Consider the following 11,876-nt stretch of genomic DNA (forward strand, 5'->3'; position numbering starts at 1 on the left):
GATATGAGTCTCCAGCTTCAGAGATTTTTGCAGTTCGTTCCAGTCATTGGCAGCAGAGAACTGAAAGGAAAGACGACCAAAAGAGGAATTGGCTTTGGGGGTGACCAGTGAGATATACCTGCTGGAGTGCGTGCTACAAGTGGGTGCTGCTATGGTGACCAGTGAGCTGAGATAAGGCCGGGCTTTACCTAGCAGAGACTTGTAGATAACCTGTAGCCAGTGGGTTTGGCGACAAGTATGAAGTGAGGGCCAACCAACGAGAGCGTACAGGTCGCAATGGTGGGTAGTGTATGGGGCTTTGGTGACAAAATGGATGGCTCTATGAGAGACTGCATCCAGTTTTTTGAGTAGAGTGTTGGAGGCTATTTTATAGATGACATCACCGAAGTCGAGGATCGGTAGGATGGTCAGTTTTACGAGGGTATGTTTGGCAGCATGAGTGAAGGATGCTTTGTTGCGATATAGGAAGCCGATTCTAGATTTAATTTTGGATTGGAGATGCATAATGTGAGTCTGGAAGGAGAGTTTACAGTCTAACCAGACACCCAGGTATTTGTAGTTGTCCACGTATTCTAAGTCAGAGCCGTCCAGTGTAGTGATGCTAGATGGGCGGGCGGGTGCGGGCAGTGATCGGTTGAATAGCATGCATTTAGTTTTCCCTGCGTTTAAGAGCAGTTGGTGGCCACGGAAGGAGAATGGTATCGCATTGAAGCTCGAATGATCATGTCAACATCATACTTTCAAAATCTTAGCTAGCAAGCTAGACAAGCAGTCATCATCATGAATCAATCTACTGGCAAATCCTTTTCAAACCTTGTCATATGAAGAGAAATTATAGATAAAACATATCAGCGCTCATCGGCCATTGGACATAAACATTACACAACAAATTGGAAATCTTAAATTCAACATTGAGTAGTTTGGAAGGAATCAGTGTCTAACTGCAAGCATCGCAAAGCAATCCCTTTTTGCTTCCCTTGCCCGCTATTCGGTGGAGAGGGTGCATGTTCCAAGTCTGGGTTTAAGAGTCTCTTTTCCAAGCTTCAAAGGATAAACATACACACGCAACACCATGGGCCAGAAAAACTTGAATACATTGGCCATGCTGTCAATCCTGCATGATTTCTGCCACGTTCAAAACAACTGGAAACTCTGAACTGGGAAATCTAAGACTTGAAGGAGTTCAAGACACCTGGGAACTCTTGAGTGGTCATCCAACTGGGAATTCCAAGTCGGGAACTCGGGCCTCTAAAGAAGGCCAAAAGATCACTGACGTCATGATTTCACCTTGTTTTTTTCCACCAGAGTTCACAGTTGTCTTGAAAGCCCCATAAATCCAAAGAATGCCAGACTTTAATGACAACGTTTCATGACAAACATGCCTTATATGCTGCTGCATAAATTATGTAATATGCCAGGGAGATATGTATACTGTAGCTAAGAAAGTAATACTAAGTGTATGTTGTGTAGTAAGCTGTTAGTAGCCCATGTGCCTCACCCTAATAATTTGGTCCCTTTCCCCCTGAACAGTCTACTGTTCTGACTTGATGGTGCACATGTAGCCTATAACCTGTTTTAGAGAAATGTCATCATTGAATATTGTAAGAGCTTTCATTGTCTCTTTATATCCCCCCTTTATTTATCATACAGTTATAACTTGGTGTACACGGAGAATACTGTAAGAATGGCCTGTGTTCTGACTTCTGTCGCTGTACACTTCAAAAGTGCTGAACAAATAGTTATATTGACTACGTCCGTCATAGCTCACTCATCGATGTCTTGATCGAAATGACGGATTGCATCTTATCTACTCACCGTTCCCTTATACCATAGTTTGTATATCTCAGCTGTCAGTAGAAACCACATTTGTTTAAGCAAGTCAGCCATATCAGCAATGTTTTTTAAAAGGCAGTAAATGAGGCTGAATGAACAGTTTCGTTGCCAGACAAGAATCCGCTGATAGCCAGGTGTAGCGGTGGTAAGGATTCACTCCACGGTGCTGAAAAGAAAGCTCTGCTGTTGGGACAGCTTTATGTAGGTCCTAACAGTTTCTGGGCACTGGTTTTCACCGTTATAGTGCAATTAATGTATTGTTTAGTGTTCTGTAGTGAGTTTTCCCCACCAAGATGTACATGCTAAAATCGCCACCGACCATTTTACATTAAACTTCAACGGGGTAGGGATCCCAGATAGCAGGACCGGTATAAAAAGTGCAGCGAAACTCTTACTTGCAAGCACAGTGCAGTACAATATCAACATCAACTGGATGGTCATTTTCCATGGAGAAAAATTGTGTGACTTAATATAGCTATTTCAAATCATTTTTGTGGTAGTTGAAGAAGTAAAAAGTGTTTCAAAGATGCATTCCAGAGGTTTTATATACTTTTTATCCAGTAGTTTTTATCCAGTAGTTCTGAAAGTAGAACTCACGAGCCAAAATTGTGTACAACGTCATTCATTTTGTATGATATGTTACCTCCTGCCATATATCTTTTTTTTGTGCAATTCATATGATATATTGCGAATTCCAATTCATACAATCTGTTACAAATTTGTAAAGGAGTGACTGTTTTATAAATAGCTGATAGTAGCCTTCAGTGGGACACTAGGTAGTAGTAGTAGGCTTATACAGTCGAATCTAACAAGTGAACAGTTGATCTTTTACATTGAAGTAGGCCTTAGTAAGATACTGTCAGTACCACAATTGCATTTTTTTTCGTAGCCTGCCTATGTTTCAGAATATTTAGGTTGGGGAAAATGTCAATGCAAAACATTGTTGAATTCAAACGTTCTGCGGACAGGTCCACAACCATCTGTATTGTCTTCTCTTCCAGAAACTGACAGTCATTTTCCAGATACAGCATACATTACTGCTAAAGATTAAAATATCCTGCTAACAGAGTAAACCACTGGTTTGTGCAAAATATTTGACAGTATGGGTAAGCTAGAGTACTGCTGTGCAATAGGAGCGTGACATCGTTTCCTATTATCAGACCTCAGGACAAGACCCAGATGCAGACAGTTTGAAGTAACAAAAGTGTATTACAACAACAGTGGCAAGCAAACAACAGGTCAAGGGCAGGCAGAGGTCAGTAATCCAGGGTGGTATAACAAGGTACAGAACGGTAGACAGGCTCAGGGTCAGGGCAAGCAGGGGTCAGTAATCCAGGGTGGTATAACAAGGTACAGAACGGTAGACAGGCTCAGGGTCAGGGCAAGCAGGGGTCAGTAGTCCAGGGTGGTATAACAAGGTACAGAACGGTAGACAGGCTCAGGGTCAGGGCAGGCAGGGGTCAGTAATCCAGGGTGGTATAACAAGGTACAGAACGGTAGACAGGCTCAGGGTCAGGGCAAGCAGGGGTCAGTAGTCCAGGGTGGTATAACAAGGTACAGAACGGTAGACAGACTCAGGGTCAGGGCAGGCAGGGGTCAGTAGTCCAGGGTGGTATAACAAGGTACAGAACGGTAGACAGGCTCAGGGTCAGGGCAGGCAGGGGTCAGTAGTCCAGGGTGGTATAACAAGGTATAGAACGGTAGGCAGGCTCAGGGTCAGGGCAGGCAGAGGTCAGTAGTCCAGGGTGGTATAACAAGGTACAGAACGGTAGACAGGCTCAGGGTCAGGGCAGGCAGGGGTCAGTAGTCCAGGGTGGTAATAACAAGGTACAGAACGGTAGGCAGGCTCAGGGTCAGGGCAGGCAGAGGTCAGTAGTCCAGGGTGGTATAACAAGGTACAGAACGGTAGACAGGCTCAGGGTCAGGGCAGGCAGGGGTCAGTAGTCCAGGGTGGTATAACAAGGTACAGAACGGTAGACAGGCTCAGGGTCAGGGCAGGCAGAGGTCAGTAATCCAGGGTGGTATAACAAGGTACAGAACGGTAGACAGGCTCAGGGTCAGGGCAGGCAGAGGTCAGTAGTCCAGGGTGGTATAACAAGGTACAGAACGGTAGACAGGCTCAGGGTCAGGGCAAGCAGGGGTCAGTAGTCCAGGGTGGTATAACAAGGTACAGAACGGTAGGCAGTCTCAGGGTCAGGGCAGGCAGGGGTCAGTAATCCAGGGCAGTGTCACAAGGTACAGAACGGTAGACAGGCTCAGGGTCAGGGCAGGCAGGGGTCAGTAGTCCAGGGCAGTGTCACAAGGTACAGAACGGCAGGCAGGCTCAGGGTCATTGCAGGCAGAATGGTGAAAACCGGGAAAACTAGAAAAAGGGGATGAGAGAAAAACAGGAGTACAGGAATAACGCTGGTAGGCTTGTCGAGACAAGACGAAGTGGCAACAGACAAACAGAAAACATAGGTATAAATGCACAGGGGGGCCTCCCGAGTGTCACAGTGGTCTAAGGCACTGCATTGCAGTGGTAGCTGTGCCACTAGAGATCCTGGTTCGACTCCAGGCTCTGTCACAGCTGACTGCAACCGAGAGACCCATGGGGGGGGTGGACAATTGGCCCAGTGTCGTCTGGGTTAGGGGAGAGTTTGGCTGGCAGGGATGTTCTTGCCCATCGCGCACTAGCGACTCCTGTGGCAGGCCGGGCACGCTGACATGGTTGCCAGGTGTACGGTGTTTCCTCCGACACATTGGTGTGGCTGGCTTCTGGGTTAAGCGAGCAGTGTGTCAAGAAGCAGTGCGGCTTGGCTTGGCTTGACTGGGTTGTGTTGTGTTGTGTTGTGTTTCGGAGGACGCACGGCTCTCAACCTTCACCTCTCCCAAGTCTGCAAGCAATGGGACAAGACTGTATCTACCAATTGGATACCATGAAAAAGGGGTATAAATACACAGGGGATAATTGGTTACACCTGGAGGGGGGTGGAGACAAGCACAAGACAGGTGAAACAGGTCAGGGTGTGACACCTATTTAATCTCAGAACCTATACCAAGGCAGGACATAGAAACACAACCATCTATTGATAAACTAACAATTTGTCTTTTGCATGCCTGGCCTAATTCCAATAGTTATACTGCAAATAAATGGCGTTATTTTCATAAGAAAAGGTGCATGGAGGAGCCTAAGTAGCCCCGGAACATTAAATAAATAATGTACATTAAAGTAGTAATAGTTCATGTTTAAGACTGGTAGGCCATGGCCAGGTTAACTATAGGAAGTGGGGTCACTATTGTAGTTTGATTAGTGAGTGTGAGGGTTGTTATAGCGGGCTATTTTTATGGGTTGGGGTGAGATGTGTGGCACAATCAGTCTTAAATAAAAGTTAAATGGGCTCTCCTAGTGATATCATTTGATTGATCAGATTGGAAAAACAGAGAAGCAGACCAAGATTTCATAAGCTTATAGTTTTTATGTGAGTTTTTGGGAAAGTGGACAAAATTGTATTTGTTTGTAAAAGTTGAGAGATAGTAGTTGATGCAGTTACCAAAACAGTTGTATTGTTGAATTGGTAGAATATGTTTAACATTCTGATTTCAGATTTAAATAGCAGAGAAGTAAACCCATATTTCACACGTTCTGTGTTTTTACGGCAGATTTTTAATGGAATATCTACATAGGAGTACATAGGACCATTATCAGCAACCATCACTCCTGTGTTCCAACGGCATGTTGTGTTAGCTAATCCAAGTTTGTAATTTTAAAGGCTAATTGATCATTAGAAAAACCTTTTGCAATTATGTTAGCACAGCTGAAAACTGTCCTCACAAGTCCTCAACTGGCAGAATCATTAAATAGTACCCGCAAAACACCAGTCTCAACGTCAACAGTGAAGAGGCGACTCCGGGATGCTGGCCTTCTAGGCAGAGTTCCTCTGTTCCTCTGTTCCTTTGTCTACTGTGTTCTTTTGCCCATCTTAATCTTTTATTGGCCAGTCTGAGATATGGCTTTTTCTTTGCAACTCTGTCTAGAAGGCCAGCATCCTGGAGTCGCCTCTTCACTGTTGACGTTAAGACTGGTGTTTTGCGGGTACTGTGTAATGAAGCTGCCAGTTTAGGACTTGTGAGGCATCTGTTTCTCAAACTAGACACAGTAATGTACTTGTCCTCTTGCTCAGTTGTGCACCCTCTGTAGAGCCTAACGGTCCCAGGTTCGGGCCCAAGGTTCCTGCCATCCAGGACCTATATCCTCTACAGGATTGGTGGGTCCCCCGCAGGACAGTTGAGCTAACGTAGCATGAGGTTGTAAGTAACAATAACATTTCCCAGGACATAAAAAATATCTGATTTAGGCAGAAATCTTAAATTCTTGTTCATCTAACTGCACTGTCTAATTTACAGTAGTTATTCAAGTTAAATAATACCATGCTATTGCTTGAGGTCAGTGCATAGTAATGAACTTGAAAAGTTATTAATAAACCAATTAAGCACATTTGGGCAGTCTTGATACATAATTTTGAACAGAAGTGCAATGGTTCATTGGATCAGTCTTAAACTTTTCACATGCACTGCTGCCATCTAGTGGCTAACATCTCAATTGCTCCTGGGCTGGAATAATCCATTATGGCATTTCTCTTGTGTTTCAAAGATGGTACAAAAACAATACACGAAAACACACCATTTTTTATTTGTATTATCTTTTACCAGATCTAATGTGTTATTCTCCTACATTCATTTCACATTTCCACAAACTTCAAAGTATTTCCTTTCAAATGGTATCAAGAATATGCATATCCTTGCTTCAGGTCCTGAGCTACAGGCAGGTGGATTTGGGTATGTCATTTTAGGCAAAAATTGAACAAAAGGGGTGGATCTGACTAGGCGGTATCAGAGAAAGGCCCCAAAAATTGTCAAAGACTCCAGTCACCCAAGTCATAGATTGTTATCTCTGCTACCGCTATGCAAGCGGTACCAGAACACCAAGTCTAGGTCTAAAATGATCTTTAACAGCTTCTAACCCCAAGCCAGAAGACTGCTGAACAATTAACTGACCCCCCCATTGTTTTTACACTGCTGCTACTTGCTGTTTATTATCTATGCATAGTCACTTTACCCCTGCCTACATGTACAAATGACCTCAACTAAGATGTACCCCCACACATTGACTCAGTACCGATACCCCCTGTATATAGCCTCATTATTGTTATTTTATTGTGTTACCTTTAATTACATTTTTTACTTAAGTATGTTTAGTAAATATTTTCTTAACTGTATTTCTTGAACTGCATTGTTGGTTAATTTGGGCTAGCGTCCCACCAGGACAACATCCGGTGAAATTGCAGAGCGCGAAATTCAAAATACAAAAATCGTAATATTAAACATGAATGAAAATACAAGTGTCTTACATCGTTTAAAAGCTTAACTTCTTGTTAATCCAACCACCTCGTCAGATTTCAAAAAGGCTTTACGGCGAAAGAATACCATGCGATTATCTGAGGACAGCGCCCCGCATACACCAGCATTAAGAACATTTTCCAAACCAGCAGAGGCATCACAAAAACAGAAATAGATCTTCCTCTGTTTGCAATCCCAAGGGTCCCAGCTACACAACAAATGGTCGTTTTGTTCAATAAAGTCCTTTATTGAAACAAGTCAAACAACATTTGTACTCAATCCTCAGGTACCCTAATATGTAAATAAACAATACAATTTAAGACGGAATGTAGTATGTTCAATACCTGAGATAAATAACGAAGTGTGTGCCCTCATCTACGCGCGCCACAAGACTACAGTCCAAATGAGAGCCATCTTGAAAAACTACAACTAGTAACTCATCTTGTCTATCCCATAGACAAGCATTTGAATGGACTGTGACTTCAAAATAAAAAAAAATCTGGATGGATTCTCTTTGGGTTTTCGCCTGCCATATCAGTTCTGTTATACTCACAGACATTATTTTAACAGTTTTAGAAACTCCAGAGTGTTTTCTATCCAATGAACAATGTTGGCAGCAAACCCAACACCAGCAGTGGTCGGTCACAAAAGACAAAGCCTCATGTGGGATTATTTTTAGTACATTGCTAGAACTGACAAAAACAAATGTATTGTCGTGTCAGAAGATGGCAGCGTGTGAAACAGAGATAAAAGGGAAAAACCCTGCCAACCTCAAAGTTCATCTGAACAGCACCCACAAAGAAATTCAGGATAAAGACAAGGTGAGAGAGCTATTATTTTATTTTTGGAATTCGGCCAGGATTCAACTCCTGGTATCATATGAACACACATAAGATGTGAAACATTTGTAGAATTGTAGGAAATTAGCTTTAAACCTGCAAATTTGTGAACAGTTCCAACAGTTTGGGGTCACATGGGTTGCGAGGTGGGGGTTTGTTATTACGCTGATAAATGACAATATTGTTCCGGACCTTTGCCACCTAGGAAATTTGTGTGCCCGGACCGTCTCAATTAGTACCTGAGTAAACCCCTGCTTTAGGCCTACAACACATAAATGGCTCCTAGCCTCCCATGCATAAGGTTACTTTCTGTCTCTAACACTCAAATTGAAACTAAATCATGTAAAAAAAAAAAATATTAATGTTTTTATCAAACTGAACTCAAACTATTAAACTGAATAAAAACTATCAAATCAAGTCTGAAAACGAACTGAAACTGAACTGAATTTCAAATCAAATCTAAAAATGAACAGAAATAAAAAGTAATAGAAAATCACAAAACTATAATAACCTTGCTCCATATGCATTGCTAATCAATTACCTAATTCATCAGTGTGCACACACTGACATTGCAGCTGTAGCTAATTTTGAGAGAATCGACTCTAACGACTCTGATAGCAGGAGTCGGAGTCAACCCCCCAAAGTCCCCCCAAGTTCTATGGCAGTTAAGTCAAAAGTGTGAAGTAAGCTTGATGAAAGTAGTTGATGCGGTTCCTAAAACAGCTGTACCTCTTGATTGGTAGAAGATAATTCTGTTCTGATTTCAGGTTTGAATAGCAGGAAGTTGACCAATGTCACACCCTCTACATTTTGTTCTAAAGTGCTGGGAAAGTGCTACACAGTAAGCTATAAATAAAATGTGTTGCTGTCCATCACATTTGCAGACATTTATTCTGTCATGAAGACACCAATAAAAGACGGAAGATTGTTTCACTGCAAGGACACTTTTTAATATATCAGAAGCAATAAATATTCACATCTCAATTCTCTACTCTTCCAGTTAATACTTACTACATACACAAATTAAATTCTTAAGATCATGTTTAAAATAATATCAATTTGTTCTCTGACATACAAACACTTAATTACTGCAATTTATTCTCTCACCCTCAGTCTAAAATAAAAAATAATTCAAACCAAAGTCCCCTACTCATCTTTCTCTCTCACACACGCACACTCACTCACACGCACGCACAAACACACATACACACACGCACACACACACACCTCAATATAATATGTACATTCAGATTTATACAGTACAATCCATTCAATAAGTGCAGATATATTCATGCAAGAGGGGTCACAAAGAGACAATACAGAGGGAATTATGCAGGAAAAAGCCAACAAAAAAACTTCAACCTCAACCACCCCTAAAACCTTACATTTTCCCTGACTACCCATATTCTTGTTCTGGCTTTTAACATGAATCTGTCTCTTCTTTGTCCACAAGTATTGTCTAGCATGTATAACTACAATTCACCATCCTAAATCTAAATCATTCCCTTTATCCTGAAACACGAATCCCTTGTTCAATCTACCATTGTTCAAACACAGTGCAATAGAAGGACAGAGAGATGAAGTAAGAAAGGTGGTCAACAGAGATGAGAAGATTAACAAACCTGTTTGATCTAATGACAAGCCCATTCAGTAAGGGTGCTGGGGTGTAGGCTATTAGGGTTCTCTGAGGACTGGCAAGCGGGTATGTGAGGAGGGTGTTTAAAATAATGCCATTTTTGACTTTAAGACACCACGTGTGCAAAACCACAAAACTATATTACAAAGCGTGCTTGTTCAAAGACATAGACCATCCAAACACATGCCATGTGAGACACTCTCAACAAGACCAGATGCTTCTGACTGAGTCCCATGATAACAGGGAGGATAACAGGGAGGATAACAGGGAGGACATAAACGACAGGGTCACCAATGAAATGAGGATCATTGTCCATGAGCAGGTAAAAGGTCAAAGCCCTTATAAGGGGATCTTTCAGCGGGGTCTGAGGTGGGAAAGTATATTTATTCATATGCATTTTGACTCCAATTAACCATTTTGTTTTGGACATTGTGCAACTACTAGTTCTCACAATCACCAGTCTCCTATAGGGTACACAACTCTCTAAGAACAAAAATTGTCCTAAATATGAACTAATATTTTTAACATTCAATAATAATAACTGAAAATAGAAGTTATCAATGGCAACCATCATAGAGAACAAAAATAAATCACACTTTATAACACCCTCATTACATACAAGTATGAGGGAATGAATAAGTGTATATATCCTCTGTATAATCTTTTTTTTTTTAAATCAATCAAACATCTGTAATATCTAATTAATCACTGGATCAAAACAGTTATGTTAGTAGACAATATTCATCATACTCAGCAATTACATATGTAACATTTATACAACAGCAAAAAAGCTTAAAAACATTCTAAAATATTATTGGTAGCATCATTAATCCACACACCCTATAGGGAATGCATGTAAATCCTATGAAACCAGCTGACTTCTCTTTACATGTAAAAGACCATAGAGCCTAAGACTGCCATTGAACCGCGAGTCATAAAAGCTGAAGAAAAAGCAAATGTCTCTGAGGTCTACTTTAAAAAAGGATACCTTTCAGTGATGAAGACCTGCCGTGGTAATTGACAAACTTATTATGAAGCTGAATAAATTATTGCAAAATCGAGGGGATTCTTTTTGCAACTATCCTCAATGGCTGTTTACAACGCACAACCCTGCTGGAATGTATTTAGTGGTGAAGTCTTTTTCCATATCCAGGTGGGTGGAGATGGTCTTTCTGTTGGTCAGCAATGTCCTTATCTCAACAACACCAGAACCAAATCTTGCGTGTTTTTCATCGTCAGATTTGCCACCATTCATAACGTTGCACGATTACATGTTGGTACTTTATGTTTAAAACACTCTCAAGCTCATGTCTTGGCAAAGTCCAGAGTTTCAAATAATACTTCAGACAGTGAAACACTGGGTACAGGCCCTCTACTGTACATTTACAACCAGCATCAGTTCTATGGCTAGAGAAACTGTTGATTTTGTGTGTGTGTGTGTGTTTTAATGGTTTTTCCTGCCTGCCGCCAACTTCAACATCATTGCGCCGACCTGTGACTCTCCCTTATGAGTTTGTGTGCTGAGAGCTGATAGAGTTCACCTGAGAAACTACATTTACGTGGGCATTGCTTTACGTGTGTTTATTCTTCCTGTGTGTCTTGTATGTGTTCAGCTATATGCATGTCATTTAGCTCCAACTCTCTTTCCTTTGCTCTCTCGGTCTACATGTGTGGGAAGCGGAGGTGAAAGTAGCAGAGACGAAATAAGTTGCGTTTCTTCTTGTCACTGGCGCTGTTGTTACTGCTGCTGCTGTCCTGCTCACCTCTACAAGCCCTGGCTCTATCCCTGTCCCTAGCTCTGCCCCCTTCCTCCATCCTGCCCTCTGACCTCTGCCTTCTGTGGCCCCACGTTCTGCTGCTCACACCACCGTGCTGATCCGGTTGATAGGTTTGGATTTGGAGCTGCCCCCTGTGCCAGTCGCCCCAGGTCCCGTCACCTGGGGCCCCTGCTGAGGCTGACCGGGGTGCTGGGGGGTGAGGGCAAAGAGGCATAAGGGGGATAAGGGGGGTAGAAGGGGGGTAAAGGGGAGTGGGGTGGGGGAGGGGGATAGAAGAGAGAGGAGGGTACAGGGGCTGATACTGGGCGGCGGGCACAGCGTGATGGGTGTTGACGGAAGCGGACGGCTGCTGATGCTGATGTTGGTGGGGCAGCGTGCCAAAGATGAAGCGAGATTGATGTGGGTGGGGGC

The 11,876-nt window shown here is 42.5% G+C and overlaps 1 protein-coding gene across 1 annotated transcript in view; it reads right to left on the reverse strand.

Moving 5' to 3' along the window:
• Positions 1 to 11,447: 11,447 nt before the first annotated feature.
• Positions 11,448 to 11,876, reverse strand: part of LOC115102367 (IQ motif and SEC7 domain-containing protein 1-like) — a 50,408-nt gene continuing 49,979 nt past the window's right edge. The window contains 2 exon segments of the mRNA XM_065005441.1: positions 11,448 to 11,655; positions 11,657 to 11,876. Coding sequence (XP_064861513.1) covers positions 11,547 to 11,655; positions 11,657 to 11,876 — 329 coding nt within the window. The 3' untranslated portion in view covers positions 11,448 to 11,546.

This window comes from Oncorhynchus nerka, linkage group LG20 (genome assembly GCF_034236695.1).
Source record: "Oncorhynchus nerka isolate Pitt River linkage group LG20, Oner_Uvic_2.0, whole genome shotgun sequence".
NCBI lineage: Eukaryota > Metazoa > Chordata > Actinopteri > Salmoniformes > Salmonidae > Oncorhynchus > Oncorhynchus nerka.